The sequence below is a fragment of the Chiloscyllium plagiosum genome, unplaced genomic scaffold, assembly GCF_037043375.1.
Source record: "Chiloscyllium plagiosum isolate Xiang-an unplaced genomic scaffold, Cpla_swu_hap1 HiC_scaffold_27, whole genome shotgun sequence".
In the NCBI taxonomy this organism is placed as follows: Eukaryota; Metazoa; Chordata; class Chondrichthyes; order Orectolobiformes; family Hemiscylliidae; genus Chiloscyllium; species Chiloscyllium plagiosum.
Genome location: NW_028270165.1, coordinates 53,124,045 through 53,141,925, shown reverse-complemented (window position 1 = coordinate 53,141,925; position 17,881 = coordinate 53,124,045). Strand labels below are relative to the sequence as shown.

The window sequence follows — 17,881 nt, the reverse complement described above, 5'->3', positions numbered from 1 at the left end:
GGTTAAGGGGAGATCTAATATAAACTTACAAGATAATACATGGCTTGGAAAGGGTGGACGCTAAGAAATTGTTTCCGTTTGGTAAGGAGACTAGGACCCGTGGGCACAGCCTTAGAATTAGAGGGGGTAAATTCAGAACAGAAATAGATTAGATTACTTACAGTGTGGAAACAGGCCCTTCGGCCCAACAAGCCCACACCAACCCACCAAAGCGCAACCCACCCAGACCCATTCCCCTACATTTACCCCTTACCTAACACTACGGGCAATTTAGCATGGCCAATTCATCTAACCTGCACATTTTTGGACTGTGGGAGGAAACCGGAGCACCTGGAGGAAACCCACGCAGACATGGGGAGAACATGCAAACTCCACACAGTCAGTCGCCTGAGGCGGAAATTGAATCTCTGGTGCTGGGTTCTTCATTTCTTCAGCCAGAGTGTGGTGGGACTGAGGAATTCATTGCCACAGAGTGCAGTGGAGGCCAGGACGCTAAATGTCTTCAAGGCCGAGATTGATAAATTCTTGATGTCACAAGGAATTAAGGGCTACGGAGAGAATGCGGGAAAGTAGAGTTGAAATGTCCATCAGCCATGATTAAATGGCGGAGTGGACTCGATGGGCCAAATGGCCTTACTTCCGCTCCTATGTCTTATGGGGTATTCCCCTCCCCTTGTGCTGCCGGGCACCGCATGCGCAGTGCGTGGGCCGCTCTCTCGTCCCGCCGCCTTTACCGTCATTTTGCTCCGCTTTTCGCCCCGCCCCTAGTTCCATTATTGACGTCACAAGGCGGAAGTCGCCCTGTCAGTTTCATAATGAATCCCCCTCCCTCTGGGCAGCTCTTCATCCTGGGAGGGAGCCAGAGATGGCAGGAGGGGAAATTGGTCACTTGTAGCAACTGGAGTGAATCCAGGGAGGGAGCAGACTCCGCAAACTCAGGTATGTGTCTTAGTTACCCGGGTGAGGTGGAAGAGAAGGATCGACGTTGGGAAGGCGGAGGGTAGATAGCTTTTCTGTTTTTATTTTTAAAATGCACCCGATTCCCACAAGTAACTGCAGCAGGTGCAAGTACAGCACATGCAATATTCCTCATTGCAGCTTCACACCGGTTTTGTATCCTCTTCTTCCTGCGCCTTGGCTCCAGCACATTCAGCTTCCTTCCCTCATTCCCATCCCCCCGCCCTGATGTCCAAGCTGACCCTCAAAAGTTCGGTTTGTCCCTCCTTTCTTTCCCGGTTGTCTTTTGTGAGTTTTGAAAACTTTCCCAATCCTCTGATTATACGAGTTGGGAAGTTATGTTGTAGCTGCACCAGACATTGGTTAGGCCACTTTTGGAATGTTGTGTGTACTTCTCGTCTCTGCTGGAGGAAGGATGTTGCAAAACTTGAAAGGGTTCTGAAAAGATTGACAAAGATGCTGTCAGGGTTTGAGCTGAACAGGGTGGGGTTGTTTTCTCTCGAGCGCCAGAGGCTGAGGGGTGACCCTACAAACTTTTAAAATCATGAGGGGCACGGAAAGGGTAAATAGACAAGATCTTTTCCCTGGACGGGTCATAGGTTCAGGGTGAGGGTGAGATTTAAAAGGAACCTAAGGGGCAACACCTATATTCAGAGGGTAGTGCGTGCAAGGAATGAGCTGCCAGAGGAAGTGGTGGTGGCTGGTACAATTACAGCATTTAAAAGGTATCTGGATGGGTATATGGATGGGAAGGGTTTAGAGGGACATGGGCCAAGCGCTGGCAAATGGGACGAGATAGATTTAGGATATCTGGTCGGCATAGATGAGTTGGACGGAAGGGACTGTTCCTCTGCTGTAACTCTCTAACATTTGCCATGTCTGTTTGTTCAGTTTCTCTCTGGTGTTGGTGTTAATGCCTTGATGTCTCATTTTGCTCCCCACATCCTGGGGACATTAACCATTTCCTGTCTGGTTGTTCTGATGATCTGGACTGCTGTCTGGGTCTTCGGGTTTCTGGGATTGGTCAATAAATGCACCTAGAAATGACGGTTTGTTAATCACACAAGCAATTGATTATTCTTTGGTATGGCCGGGTCGGTAGACTCTGATCAGCCCAGAAGGATGAGTATTTCTAGACCACCAAAATAATCCGCTGACTTAACCAGAGTTTGTATAGAGCTTATATACATTGTTTATAGTCAGACACTGAGCATGATGACATAGTAACAACTGTCGTGGGAATTAAATTGACTCGATTCAAATGTTTATTTCAGACCTTTGCAAAAGGACCCAATACATTGGCAAGACGCCTCATGTAAGGGGCACGTGATAGCTTTCACGTACTCCCTTTATACTATAATTCGCTTTTCCTTATCAGCTCCTGCATGGCTAGAGGCCTGGAACATTCAAGTTCCTTTCCGTATATGGAGTTGATTTTCTCATTTCTTGGCTGCTGATATGGTAGTTTAACTGGCCTTGTAAGTCTGCTGTTAGGTCGGTTTGCCTTTACATTTTTGTTTGTTTGCAATACCTTAGTTCCAGTCAGACCCTTACTTCTCTGTTCCCTATGCCTTTATAGATTTCACAATGGATGTTAATTTTCCATTTCATGACAACAATGACATGAAAATATACCGAGCCAGATAGCTATACATCAGACTGCTTAGGGAGCACCAGGCCTTTCCTCCAACATCATCTACCTGTAACACAGCTTTCTGGTGTTATCGCCACTTGCTCTGGTGTGCCCTGTACATAGGAGAAAGTGAGGACTGCCGATGCTGGAGAAGGGCTCATGCCCGAAACGTCGATTCTCCTGCTCCTTGGATGCTGCCTGACCTGCTGCCCTGTACATAGCTCATTTTCACACGTCACACACTTCAGCGTTACTGTGTGGTGGGATCCACGCAATCAGGTCTTCCTGCGGTGGAACCTCTGGTCGTTTTACCACTTGGTATCCTGCTGCACTCCTAAGCAAATGCCATAGGCAGGTACACAAGCAGGGTCCTTATACAAAGCACTATCAGTTAGACCAGCCCTACAACTAGTAGAGCATGTAGGATCCAATACCCCCAAGCTCCCCAAAGGGCGGTAAGCTGTTGGAACCAAGAGTCATATGCTGGGGGAGGCGGTCTTACTGCCGCCTTCATATGATTTATCACACTAGTGATATTCTGGGACTCATCTGGAATATTAAAACAGCAGGAGGTACATAACAATTTGCAGACGCCCCCCTCTCTGCCATCAGTATGATTAGTACTAATCGATTTTGCATCGCTGCTTCCCTTACTGCTGTAAATTCAGTAATGGTGAGTGCTAGACCTTCCTCCGTCTCATTTGCTAACAGTAATATACTATATGCCAGGCCATTAATCTTGTTTATTGCCAATGTTGTCCCAGCTCCCAAGAGAATAGACCACCCAATGTTCGCTCCTGGTGTAGTCCAGGGGTCTGCGAGTGTGTTCCCCTTCCAATTCTGTGGCACGTCCCTTCGGGTTTGCCCATTACTAGCTTTTGGGACGAACACTGTTGTGCCAGTGGACAGTACCATGGGGTAGCAGCACCCTTTCCATCCTGGAGGAAGGTGGTGGTACCCTCTCTCTCCACAGGCCCATATTAAACCCGCCATCATGGTCTGATTACTGATTAAAGGAACAAGTAATGTTGATCGTACCATTTGCGTAGGTTGCTGAGCAAGAATCGTTGTTCAAGTACAATGTCGTAATACATTGGGAGATCCCTAAATGGAGTCTCCCCTGATTTGTGCAAATACACGTTTCTCCCCTGCCTTCCACTATATGGAAGGCTGTGGTCGGGAGCGAGTCAGCCTTTGCACTGCAGTTAGCCTTGCGTTCGGGTCTGGCGCGAGTTTTGTCCTTATTGCTCCCCCAATCAGGGTCAGGATAGTCGCTGCCCGCAGAAGCAGGCAGCTAGCATTTCTTGCCGGGTTCTGTGATTGGTTCGGCAGTCCACCACTGGGCTGTGTGCAAACATATCCAACAAGGGTAGCCAACCTCTAATCTCCGGTGTATTTGGGCCAAGGCCGGTGTATTTGGGCCAAGGCCAAGGCCATCTAGTGATGGCCCTTCGCACCTCCCAACCTACTGGCGTTGCATTTACACCATTTATCTCATGGAGGGCCAATTCCACGACCGAGTTAGGCTCGCTCCTGAGCCCCGGCTGACTTCCTCAAGGTTCTGGTGTGATATTAATGCCCTTTGCCCTGCTTGGGGTTATGTCCATGATTTGGTTTGTTTGGTTGTCGTGCCCTGGTGCTACTATCTTCTGTAGGACCTTCTGCCGGGTGGGTGTGTGTGTGTGTGTGGGGGGGTGGGGTGGGGGGGGGGGGTGGGGAGGACTGTACCACTATCTTCACCTTTCTATAAATGTTGGAGAAGGGTCTATCTATTCCACACCACCAGACACCCTCATCATTCTTCTGAGTCTTGGTATTATTACCCGTGCCCTGGGACCTCCTTCGTTGATAATAGAATACCTATTTCCTGTGTCAGGTGTTCCTGTAGCCGTGTTGGCCACTATTAGGTGCCAGTCACTGGGACACAAGGATTCCTGCATAAATATTTATCATCCCATTTATAGTCATCCTGGTTACTAAACAGCCATGGGTCACAATTAAAGGTCCCCTTAGCACCCTCGGTTATGATTACTGTCTGCGGCTGTATCTCAGATGCCCCTGCCCTTGGGAATAGTCCTGCCAGGGCGCTGACTGACAGTGTGAGCTGGGGCAGCCCCAAATTTATATGAAGCATCTAGCAACCTTACAATCCCCATGTATATAAGTCCAATCTGGTTATCGGAGTTTCACTGCTTGCACTTATTTGGTTCCGGTGCTGTCCGATGTCTCCTCAGGTCCAGCTACACATTTGCAATGGCTGGCATGTATCCACGTGGTTCTTTCAGTGATCTTAACAGCTGTCTGTGTTGTAAGGAGCACTTGAAACGGCCCCAGCCACCTCTTCGCCTTCCAGCTTGTCCTCTTGAAGCCTTTCATCACTATCCAGTCTCCAGGTTCTAGATCGTGCAGTTTCCCTTCTGCTGGTTGGGGTAGTGCTGCCTTCACTTGATTCTGTATTTGAGACAAAAGTCTAGAGTTTTATACAGTAACACAACATCTCATCCTCACTGTGGTCTGTTATTTGTCTTGCTTTAGGTCTTGGGCCAACTCCTGTATTAGGCGGCCTACCAAACAAAATCTCAAACGGGCTAAGATTGGGTCTTCCTCTCCTTTTAGATCTCATATACATTAGCACAATTGGAAGTGCCTTTGTCCATGTCACCCCGAGTTCCTCACAGCATTTTGTCAATTTATTTTTTAGGGTAGCATTCTCTCGTTCCACTGCCCCATCGCTCGCTGGGTGGTAGGCACAGTGTTGTCTCATGTTTATTCCCAAGTAATCACTGATCTGCTGTAAGGCATTATTGACAAATGGTGTCCCATTGTCACTACTAAGCCTTTCAGTGATGCCCCATCTTGGAATTATTTCAGTTAGCAAAGCCTTGGCTACGGCACTGGCATCCTGTTTAGATGTGGGGAATGCTTCCACCCATTTGGAAAACATACCAACTATTACCAGGCAATATTTTTTCCCTCAGTTGTGTGTTAGTTCAATAAAATCCATCCGTAAATATTCCAAGGGTCTTTGGGGTTGGGGGTGTGCTGCCTGACTCATCTGTATTCCCCTCCCCACACTAATAGGGGCACAGATAACACATCATTCACAATATTTCTAGGAGTAATGAGTAAATCCCTTAGTGTACCAGTGTGCTGCAATACTGTTGTACATCTCCCCCCACCCCCCCCACCCCCGCCCCTTTTTGACACCCGTGTGTCAGTTTGGCATAGAATGGGAATAATGATCGTGGCAGACAGGGTTTACCATTGGGGCCACACCACACCCCTTCCATCATGCTGCACCCTGCCCTTGTCCACTCACGCTTCTCCTCCGGCGTGGCCTGTGACTGTAACTCCCATATGTCTGTTGTTGGGGTACAAAGTTTTGTCATACACATGTCAAACTGATCACTTGGCGGCTGCTGGGCTGCTGTCCTTGCTGCTGAGTCTGCCTTCGCATTGCCTTGAGAAATGGAACCGTTATTTTTTGTGTGGGCTTCACACCTACACACAGCGAGTGATTTGGGCAATCGGACAGCTTCCAGGAGGTCAGACATCAGGCCAGGGTGTGTGATGGGCTTTCCAGAGGAGGTCAAGAAGCCCCTGTGTTTCCATAGGGTTCCAAAATCATGTACAACCCCAAATGCATATCTGCTGTCTGTGTAAATATTCACTGTCCTTCCCTTTGCCTTGACTGAGACATGTAATTTGGCTATCAGCTCTGCTACTTGCGCTGACAGATGAGAAGGGAGTGGTCCCGCTTTGACTACCTCGTGGGTAGCAGTAAAGATACTGCATGTGGGGCCAGTAGGGTTAATACACTATAGCCGACTATGTCCCTGGATGTTACAACACCCCTTTTAGCTGCAGCCACAGCTCGCAGGCATTTAGGCAATCCTCCACTATGGGGTTTAGTTTTGCCGAAAAATAAGCTACCGGTCTCAATTTTGCCCCATGTCCTGCAACAGCAGAGATGTCATGCAGCCATGCTTCACATCTACCGTTTGTACAAAAGGCTTGTTTGGATTCGGAATCCCCGGTGTCTGTGTAGTTTGGAGCGCCTTTTTCAATTCAGCAAAGGCACTCTTGGCCTCTGGGGTCCACTGCAACGGACTCTGGCTCAGCAACCCTTTGCCATGGGCTATGTCACTTAGGGATGCCTCAAGGGTTGTGTAATGTGGATAAACATTCTACAGGAGGAGCACATGCCCAAAAAGGACAGCAATTGTTTCTTCGTGTGAGGCTTTGGAATTTGCTGGATTGCTTGAACTCTGTCTTGACCAATGGCCTTCCCTTGTTCAGATATTAAGTGACCTAAGAACTTCACCAGTTGTTGCACAAATTGTAGCTTTGCGAGACTAGCTTTGTGCCCTTCCCTCGCTGGATGGCAGAGCAACGCAAGGGTATCTTTCTCACATTGTTCCTCGGTTGGTGCTGCTATTAAGCAATCATCTACATCCAGCAGAAGCGCTGACCCTGGGGTTAAAACAAGAATCTCCAGACTCCTGCGTAGAGCCTCATTATATATGGTGGGGGGACTCACAGTAACCTTGACCAAGTCACGTGAAGGTATACGATTTTCCTTTGAATGAAAAAGTGAACCAGATTGACTATCTGGGTGTACCAGTACACTAAAGAAGGCTTTTGCTAAATCCACAACAGAGAACCATTTACTGTCCGGTGAAATGTCAGCCAACATAGTATAGGGGTTGGGAACATTTGGGGCGTGTGGAACAACAGCGTTACTGACTGCCTGCAGGTCTTGAACAAACCTCCATTCCTCTGGTTCACCTGGAATATTTGCGTTTTTGACTGGAAAAATGGGGGTTCTCGCCAGTGAGTTTTCACAGGGGATTATCACTCCAGCCTTTAGGAGGGATTCAAAGACTGGAGTAATTCCTTCGATAGCCTCAGGTTTTAACGGGTGTTGTGCTCTGCAAGGCCGATACTCAGCCTTGGGGGTTATTTGTATGGGTTCACAGCCTCGTATGAGCCCAACGTCATGTTTGCCTTTTGCCCACAGCTCAGTAGGGACCTTTCGCAATCTTGGGTCCGAGATTTCTATTTTAGCAAAATGCCAATATAGTATAAGGCTACCTTCCTAGGCTCTCCAGGGCTAGCCGGGGTTACCTGGACTGCCCTATCTGCCTGAGTTAGCCAATTTAGTTTTTTCCTCTATGTCCGCATATCTTCACTGAACCAGATACCCACATCGTCCCTCAAGACCCAATCTTTAGGTTTTTTGTGCCTTTCGTACCCATGGTCCCAAATCCTGCCACCTGTTGCCGGACGCCTTCCCCAATGACACGTGAGGAAAAGAGCCTTCCACGTCAAAAAGATAGGTTCTCCTTGCCGTCACAGAGACCTTAGATAAGTTCACACTGACTGCACATCTGTAGTCATTCCAATAAAATTCGCACAATGACAATTGATCTGGTTTAATCCGTCTCCTGAACCAATCCTTCCCATATGATTTGTCAGGGCTATCGTGGTGTATGTGTGCTGTGCAGTGCAGCATATCCCCAGTGAGAAAATCAGTGTTAATAGGATGAACTTGCTTCCAGGGCGAGTGAATTGCTCACTGAACTTATCGCTGTCTGGCTTAATCGCCATTCATAGACATATATCAGGGGTTGTGAGTTGTATTTTACAGCCTGCACTGGTAAATCATCTTTTCGTATTACCGGCAAGCCTGTCGGTCCACTCCAGGCATTATGGATTAGAGTGAGGCGTGGAAGGTACTGGGACACTGTCTCACCTTCGTGTTGTTTACACATGTGCATTCATACTGTCTCTCTGTCTGTCTCTATGGGGTCTCTATGGGGTTTCTCTCTCTTTCTGTGTCTGTCTGTGTGTGTGTGTCTCTCTCTCTCTCTCTCTGTCTGTCTCTCTTTTTTTTTGCGAATATGACTTTTATCTCCAGAGGTTCCCTCATTCGGCGCATCCGGGCAAGTCCAACTCAGCCAGTGGTGGTTCCAGGGCTAAAACCACCCTTAAACCTGCTCTCTAAAACACTCTAGAGACAGCAATCCTTTCCCTTGAGTTTTACTCCAATACCGCGCGAGAGTTCACTGGACCCGCCTCCTGATTTATTTATTCTCTTAGAACGAGTCTCTATGTAGGATTACTTAAGCCACGACTCTGACCCGGAACCTATTCGATTCGGATCCCGGCGCCAGGATGATCCACAGATTCCCAACCCTCTCGCGAAAGGGGCCAATTTAGCGCTTGAGATGAAGTGAAAGTCCTTCAAGGCGCTGGCGCCTACACCTCCTGGGAATCTTCAGAATCTTCCCCAGTTGCGGGGTCCTGGGCGAGCCCCCAAGTTTACTGTCATGCAAATTAAATCGACTCGACTATTAGCAAGAGCAAAGAAAAAGTTTATTTTTAACCTCTGCAAAGGGACCCGATACATTGGCAAGACGCCCCATGTAAGGGGTGCCTGATGGCTTTCCCATATTCCCTTTATAATATAATTCACTTTTGCTTATCAACACCTCAAGGCCAGGAGCCTGGAACATTAGAGTTCCTTTCCATATATGGAATTGTTTTTCTCATTACTTGACTGTTGATATAGTAGTTTACTGGCCTTGAAAGTCTACTGTTAGGTCGGTTTAACTTTACATTTTTCTGTCTGTCTGCAATGCTTGCCCTCTGCAAAGTCAGGCCCTTACTTCTTTGTTCCCCTATGCTTTTATAGATTTCACAATAAATGTTAACTTTCCAATACACTTCCCAATGAACAAACATTAAACACAAGCACCTATTTATTTCTAGTTTTGTTTCATTTTATTTGCTTGTTAACCCTGCTATGACTACACTCCACGTCTGGATGGTTGACAGGCTGGTCAATTATGGGTTGGGTCTCAATGGCTGAATGTTTTATTGTTCCGGAAGGTGTAGCAGGGGGTCAGAGCTTCAGCAGAGAACCAGCAGAGCTGGGAACAGACACACATCTTACTCTGTGAGAACAGGGAGATCAACAGGGGACAGAGAAATCAGGACCTGAAATCCGAGCTGACACCAGAGTACCCTGTGATCAGTGCTTTGATTAGCAGTGCCAACCCTCTACCTTTACCTAGCTTCCCATTTGACCAAATCCTATATATTCAGGACCTAATTTCTGCCATCCTGAAGGCGGGTCTCTGTAAGGAGTCTCTGATCATAATTATTCTCTTCAATGTGTGCAGTCAATTCATTTACTTTTGTTACAATGCAGCACACTTTCAGACACACCGTTTTTAGTTTCAGTTTTTGTGATCCTTAGAATCCAGTTTTGATCGCTGATATATTTTCTCTCTTTGTCCCTTTCTTTAGTTCTCTGATCGTTTTCCACATCACTCACCGGCCTTGATTTGGATTGGCCAGGCTAAATTGCCCAGAGTGTCCAGGGATGTGCAGGTTAGGTGGGTTAGCCAATGGGAAATGCAGGGTTATAGTTTCATAGTAAGAGAAGCAGGAGTAGGCTATTTGGCCCGTCCAGCCTGTTCCACCATCGTTAAGATCATGACTGATCTTTACATCATCTCAGCTTCTCCTCCCTGCATTGTCCCAACTACCCTTTATTCCCCTACCATGCAAAACCCCATCCAACTGTGTCTTGAATATTTTTAATGAAGCTGCCTCTACTGCTCCCTTGGGCAGAGAATTCCACAGATTCACTATTCTCTGGGAAAAGTAGTTCCTCCTCATCTGTGTTCTAAATCCCGTCCTCCAAATCTTTTGGCCTCGTCTAATCCACTAGCAGAAATAACTGGATAGGGTATGGCTTCATCCCCACAGCGCAACGAATTCCCACTTTTCACCAAAATCCCGGATGTACTAATTTCGTTGCTTGCTGTCTCAGAAATGAAAGATTTCATTGTAACTTCTTCCGGTCCCAGTAAGGGCAAAACATCTATGAAAGCTGCTCTGAAAGTCCAGTCTTCACACTATACTTCTGCTTTCACCAAAAGTGATTAGAGTCCTCCACCATGGAAACAGACAGTTCGACCCAACTCGTCCGTGCCAACCAGATATCTGAAATCAATCGATTCCCATTTGCCAGCATGTGGCCCATGTCCTTTTCAACCCTTCCAATTTATGTACGCACTCAGATGCTTTTTAAATGTTGTAATTGTACCAGCCTCCACCACTTCCCCTGGCAGCTCATTCTATACATGCACCACCCTCTGCGTGAAAACGTTGTCCCTTAGGTCCCTTTTAAATCTTTCCCCTCTCACCTCTAACATATGCCCTCGAGTTTGGACTCCCCTGCCCTGGGGAGAAGACCTTGGGTATTCACCCTATCCATGCCCCTTATAAACATCGACAAGTTTACCCCTCGGCCTCCGATGCTTCAAGGAAAATGTTCCTGGCTTACTCGGCCTCTCCAACTCCGGTCACAGTCTTGTAAATCTTTCCAACCCCTTTCAAAGTTTTACAAGTTCTTTCCTATATCCAGGAGACCAGAACTGAACGCAGTATTCCAAAATAGGCCAAAATAATGTATAGCCACAACATGATGTCCCAACGCCTATATTCAATGCTCTGACCAATAAAGGAAAGCATACCAAATGCCGCCTTCACTATCCTATCGACCTGTGACTCCACTTTCAAGGAACTATGAACCTGCACTCCAAGGTCTCTTTATTCTGCAACATCCCCCTTGACTGTGTCAGTCCTGCCTGGATTGCTTGACCAAAATTCAAGCCTGACATTTCTCTAAATTAAATTGCATCTGCCACTGCTCGGCCAATCCAATCAATTCTAATTTATAGTGAACTCTCTTTCCTCTCTTATTCCCTAGAAGCTAAATATCTCCATCCCACACACTCCCTCAGTTTTCACTTTTCTAAAAGTGGGAGAATAGGGTTGAGAAACGTATTGGCTACAATTAAATGGTATGAGCAGACCTGATGGGCTGAATGGCCTCATTTCTGCTTCTATGTCCTATGGTCTCTTGCTGTCCAGGACATAGAGAGAGAGAATGGGAGCAGGAGATGGCCATTTGGTCTTTTGACCCTGCACCAGTATTGAACACATCATAACTGGATATGGATCTACCTACATCGAGGTGGATAGACTGGGACTTTTGCACTGGAGCATAGACGGTTGAGAGGTGACCTTATCGAGGTTTATAAAATCATGGGGTGGGGGGGGGGGGGGGGGGGAGATAGATGAGCTGAATAGCAGGTGTCATTTCCTTCGGGTGGTGGTTTCAAGATGAGAAAGCAAATTTTGAACGTGAGTGGAGAAAGATTTTAAAAAGTCTTCAGGGGCGCCATGTTTTTTCAGAGTGGTTCATGTGTGGGATGAATGTCCAGAGGAAGTGGTGGATGCAGGTACAGTTACAATGTTTTGATTAAGTAAGTGAATAGGAAAGGTTTGGAGGGATATGAGCCAAACTCAGGCAGCTGGGACTAGTTTGGTTTGAGAACACAATCCGCATGGACTAGTTGGACTGGAGGGTCTGTTTCTATGCTGTCTGACTCTGTCACTGTTCTGTACTGGTCTTAAAACCGTTTTCTTGCCTTCCCCCATAACCATCCACTTCTTTGTTGTTCCAAAATCAGATGAACTCAGCCTTGAATATATTCAAGGACCCCCTAACTGCAGGGAGATATCCCCAATTCTGAACTCAATTCCTCTTGCTGATTGCTTGCTGCATCTGTCTGATGACTGGCATTGACTGGTGTAGGAGGACGCTGAGGCCACTTTGTACACCCACACGTCATTCCTGATGAAGGGCCTGTGCCCGAAATGTCGAGTCTCCTCCTTGGATGCTGCTTGACCTGCTGTGCTTTTCCTGCACCACACTTTCTGACTCTGATCTCTAGCATCTGCAGTTCTCACTTCCTCCAAATCCAAATACATCTCCGTTTAAACAAAAGCTATGACTTCACATTGTGGTACCGCATTTGCCAACTGTAGTCTTCTCTATATTGGGAAGACCAAGCGTAAACTTGGGGAATGGTTCGCCAGGCTTTGCAGCCGGGTCTGCAGAGGCCGTACGGACTTCCCAGTCACCACCCGTTTTCATTCCCGTTCCCACTCCCTTTCTGACATGACCATCTTTAACCTCATCCATTGCCACAACACACCAAGCTGCAAATTGGAGGAACACCACCTCACCTTCCTCCTGAGCAGTCCACAGCCCAGAGGACTCAACATTGAGTTCTCCAATTCAAATAACCTCCCTTCCCATCCCCAACTCCCTTCCCAGTCCTTCCCCCTCCCTTCCACTCCTCCCTGCCACCAACCCTCGTGATGAAAGGCTTATGCCCGAAATGTTGGTTCTCCTGCTGCTCGGATGCTGCCTGACCTGCTGTGCTTTTCCAGCACTACACTCTCGACACTGAGTTAGGATACCTGGTCGGCATGAACGGGTTGGACCAAAGGATCTGTTTCCGAGCTGTACAACTCTATGACTTAATAACAAACTATATCCATGTTTACAAGGCTTGGTACATCACATGCTTTACTAACCATTCTCAACAGGTCCTGCCCCTTCAGTGACTGGGTAACATATACATGTTAGTGCATAATCTCCTTCACTAGTATTTACACACTACCTTCAGCAATTGCACAAGTAACAGTGAGGGTAAACAGCACAAGGATTAAACACACAGTGAGGGGCAAACAGCACAAGGATTAAACACACAGTGAGGGGGGAACAGCACAAGGATTAAAAAAACAGCCAGGGGAAACAGCACAGGAATTAAAAAACAGTGAGGGTAAAAAGCACAAGCCCCAGTAAAAACAAATGGAAAGTCACTGTAACATGTCACTATGACAGATTCTGGATTAGTGGTGCTGGAAGAGCACAGCAGTTCAGGCAGCATCCGAGGAGCAGTAAAATAGACGTATGTGTGCATGTGGGTCTTTGTCTGTCTGGGTTGAGTGTGTGTGTGTGGTGAGTGCAGAGTGTCTTCAGTCTGTGAGGGGGTGAATGTGGGAGTGTGTGTGTCTGTAAGGGTGTGTGGGAGTGTCTGTGTGCGCGTATGTGTGTCCGTGTGTATCTGTGTGTGTGTGTAGTGCAATGGTGGTCATCTGTAATGTGACATGAACCCAAGGTCCCGGTTGAGGCCCTCCCTATGTGTACTGAACTTAACTATCAGCCTCTGCTCGGCCACTTTTCTCTGCTGCCTGTCCTGAGAATGCTAACCCGAGAATGCAACTTTAAACAAAAAAAGGTTTTGTGATTTACACATGAAAGAAGTGAAACTATCACTGTATTCTAACAGATAAAAGGCTTAACAGACAATCAATTTTTCAATGTATAATTTCAGTTACATCACACTGTAAATTGTTGCTATAAATTCTGTGTGTTAGGATTGAGCCCTCCACTACCACCTGATGAAGGAGCGTCGCTCCGAAAGCTAGTGTGCTTCCAATTAAACCTGTTGGACTACAACCTGGTGTTGTGTGATTTTTAACTTTGTACACCCCAGTCCAACACCGGCATCTCCAAATCAAGACTGTTATCAAACAGGCACAGAAATATACAGCACAGAAACAGACTTTTTTTTTCTCTCATGCACATACGCACTTATAAGTCCATGGGGGTGAATTTGAACTTGGAGAATGATAAATGCAGATACATTCTATTTTGCTCAAAAAATGCACAATCTGCAGACAGTCAATCCATATAATAGTTTGTAAATTCTGCTTTGGAAATAGAACCAGTCTGACTCAAGATTGGGACATAGACAGACTCTGACCTTGCACCTTTAATGCATTGTCTGAGCTGAGATGTCACATTTTGCTATAAAATCAAGTTATCTTGAGAAAGTGACCTACAAGAATTTCTGGGATTTACATGGTAATAATAACTGCAACCCATTCTAAAAGATGAAAGACTTAATAATCCAGTTTTGTTCAATACATCATTTCACTATAATGTTTTCCAATAGATTCTGTGTCTCAGATTAGATTACTTCGTATGGAAACAGGCCCTTCAGCCCAACAAATCCACACCGACCCTCCGAAGAGCAACCCACCCAGACCCATTCCCCTACATTTACCCCTTCACCTAACACTACAGGCAATTTAGCATGGCCAATTCACATAACCTGCACATCTTTGTGACTATGGAAGGAAACCGGAGCACCCAGAGGGTGCCCACACAGACATGGGGAGAATGCAAACTCCACACAGACAGTTGCCCGAGGCTGGAATTGAACCCGGGTCTCTGGCACTGTGAGGTAGCAGTGCTAACCACTGTGTCACCATGCCACCCTTATGACCTTATTCATCCACAGTCACCTGATGAAGGATCAGCACTCTGAAAGCGAGTGCTTCCAAATAAACCTGTTGAACTATAACCCGATGTTGTGTGATTTTTAACTTTGTCCAGGTTAGAATGGATTGACTGTGCTAAATTACATAGTGCCCAGGGACATGCAGGTTAGGCACATTAATCAGGGGGTAAATGCTGAGAAATAGGGGTAAGGGAATGGGTGTGGCTGGGTTACCCTTCGGAGGGACAGTGTGGAATATTTGGTCTGAGTGGCCTGCTTCCACACTGTGGGGATTCTCTGAAGAGAAGGGATTGTCACAAACTTTTTTTTTGCTTCCCAAAATCAGACCTGCTCACTCTCAGCAGGATCCCAGTGTTGTGAAAGATATTAACTTTCAGGTGGAGGTATCCAAAATTCAGAGAGATGTCAGTCTTGATGTTTTTGCTTTTCTGCCCCTGTAAGATCCTGAATCAGCACCTTCAGGGGAATTGGTTAGAGCGAAGTGAGAACAGAGAGGGAGAGAGAGTGGGATGGTGCTTTCAATTTTGTGGAATAACAAAAGAAAAGAATATTCCACAGAAAGTAGAATTGCTTGTTCAGAATTTCTACCCTGCACTGACAGTGATGACTTTTGTAATCTATTTTTACAGAGTATTTGAAGATCTGATGGCGGAAGTTTCAAAATTAACAGATGAAGGCCTTCTACCCGAAAAGTTGACTCTCCTGCTCCTCGGATGCTGCCGTGCTTTACCAGCGCTGCACTTTTTGACTCTGACTCTCCAGCGTCTGCAGTCCTCACTTTGACGTCAATGTCTGACAGTCACTCAATCCATCGGGACCGCAACTGTTTTCAACTATGATTCTGTGAGAAGGAGCAAAGCTTTGTGGTTCCTGTTTGAGTACGTTTTCAGCATCAGTGGGACTGGCTGAGAGACCCTACAGTTGCAGTACATGGAGAGTGGAGCCTGAAACAGTTGTACAGCCCAGAAATAGCAATTCACGCCGAGGAGGGGCTGTACACACATTTATGTGCGGCTGAAGCTTTGGCCATGGAGAAACCTGAGGAATCCCGTCCCGTGGAGAAACGGTGGAAATGTGACGAATGTGGGAAAGGCTTCTGTGTCCCGTCTGCCCTGGAGATTCATTGGCGTAGTCACACCGGGGAGAGGCCGTTCTCCTGCCCCGAGTGTGGGAAGGCCTTTATCAGTTCCTCCGACTTGCTGACCCACCAGCGGATCCACACGGGGGAGATGCCGTTCTCCTGTCCTGTGTGTGGGAAGGCCTTTATCAATTCCTCCAACCTGCTGACCCACCAGCGGGTTCACACAGGGGAGAGGCCCTTCAGCTGCCCTGAGTGCGGGAAGGCCTTTACCAAGACCTCCAATCTGCTGACCCACCAGCGGGTCCACACAGGGGTGTCGCCCTTCAGCTGCCCAGAGTGTGGAAAGGCCTTTACCCAGGCCGCCACCCTGCTGACCCACCAGCGTGTCCATACAGGGGAGAGGCCCTTCAGCTGCCCTGAGTGTGGGAAGGCCTTTACCCAGGCCTCCAACCTACTGACCCACCGGCGGATCCACACGGGAGAGAGGCCCTTCAGCTGCCCAAAGTGCGAGAAGGCCTTCAGCCATTCCTCTGCTCTGCTGACCCACCAGCGGGTCCACACAGGGGAGAGGCCCTTCAGCTGCCCTGAGTGTGGGAAGGCCTTTACCCAGGCCTCCAACTTGCTAACCCACCGGCGGATCCACACGGGGGAGAGGCCGTTCTTCTGTCCCAAGTGTGGGAAAGCCTTCATCAATTCCTCCAACCTGCTGACCCACCAGCGGGTCCACACAGGGGAGAGGCCCTTCAGCTGCCCTGAGTGCGGGAAGGCCTTTACCAAGGCTTCCAACCTGCTGACCCACCGGCGGGTCCACACGGGGGACAGGCCCTTCATCTGCCCCCAGTGCGGGAAGGCCTTCAGCCATTCCTCTGCTCTGCTGACCCACCAGCGGGTCCACACGGGGGACAGGCCCTTCAGCTGCCCTGAGTGTAGGAAGGCCTTCAGCAATTCCTTCAACCTGCTGACCCACCAGCGGGTCTACAGGGGGGAAGAGGCCCCTTCAGCTGTCCCGAGTGTGGGAAAGCCTTCACCCACTCCTCCCACCTGTGAGTTCACATGCCATTGCAGGGGGATTGAAGGACTAACGGCCATCATTACCGACTGAACTATCAACCCAATTCCAGGGCTCCCGGTTCGATTCCCACCGCGACAGATGGTGGAATTGGAATTTGGTCTGAAATCTGGAGGTTGGAATTTAACGATTAAACCATTGACGGTGGGCTGGGGGTGGAAGAAAACCCCCATCTGATTCACTCAGTTCCTTTTTAGGGAAGGAAACTGTCATTGTGGGAGAGGATTCACTCAGTCGTCCCAGCTGCATCCTTTACCCAGTCTGGCCTACACGTAACTCCAGACCCACAGCATTGTGGTTGACTCTACACCTGCCCGTCCAACTTACTTGGAGACAGGGTCTGGGTTGAAATTGCTGAGTGAGGCAATACTTCCTCACTGTACCAAGGATCCAATTACAAAGGGACAACTTGGTGCTGACCAATAATGAAGAAAGTGAGGGTTTGGAGGGGGTGTGTGCACTTTGACCTTGAGCTGTTGTTTAAAAATTGCTACTTTTTCTACGCCTTTCTGCTGGGAGCTTCTGAAGCTGTAACAAAGTTGGGTCGCAATAAAGATTACCTGAACTTCCCACCGAGCTCAGACTCTCATTGAGAGCTTTGAACTGCGACAGGTTTTTGTTTTAAAACTGCTCATTTCTTACAGGTGAAAGTGAGAACTGCAGATGCTGGAAATCAGAGTGGTGCTGGCAAAGCACAGCAGGTCAGGCAGCATCCAAGGAACAGGAAAATCGACATTTCGGGCAACGTTGATGTTCCTGCTCCTCGGTTGCTGCCTGACCTGCTGTGCTCATTTCTTATAACCTCCTATACTATGTTTCCAACGTTGTGTATCGGTTGCAGCAGTGAATGAGTAGCAAGTATTGTTAGAAATTGTAAATTTTTCAGGAGTGCAGGTACTACA

The 17,881-nt window shown here is 47.7% G+C and overlaps 1 protein-coding gene and 1 pseudogene across 2 annotated transcripts in view; one reads left to right on the top strand and one right to left on the bottom strand.

Moving 5' to 3' along the window:
- The window catches only part of LOC148144086 (uncharacterized), a 56,784-nt gene extending 44,128 nt beyond the window's left edge, over window positions 1-12,656 (bottom strand). The window contains exon 1 of the mRNA XM_087975300.1: window positions 12,482-12,656. Within this exon, the coding sequence (XP_087831426.1) occupies window positions 12,482-12,656 (175 nt within the window). The remainder of the gene's footprint in view (window positions 1-12,481) is intronic.
- Window positions 837-17,544, top strand: LOC148144085 (uncharacterized; annotated as a pseudogene). Its single transcript, XR_015751383.1, has 2 exons — window positions 837-939; window positions 15,459-17,544. The product of XR_015751383.1 is annotated as an uncharacterized LOC148144085 (transcript).
- The last annotated feature ends 337 nt before the right edge of the window (window positions 17,545-17,881 follow it).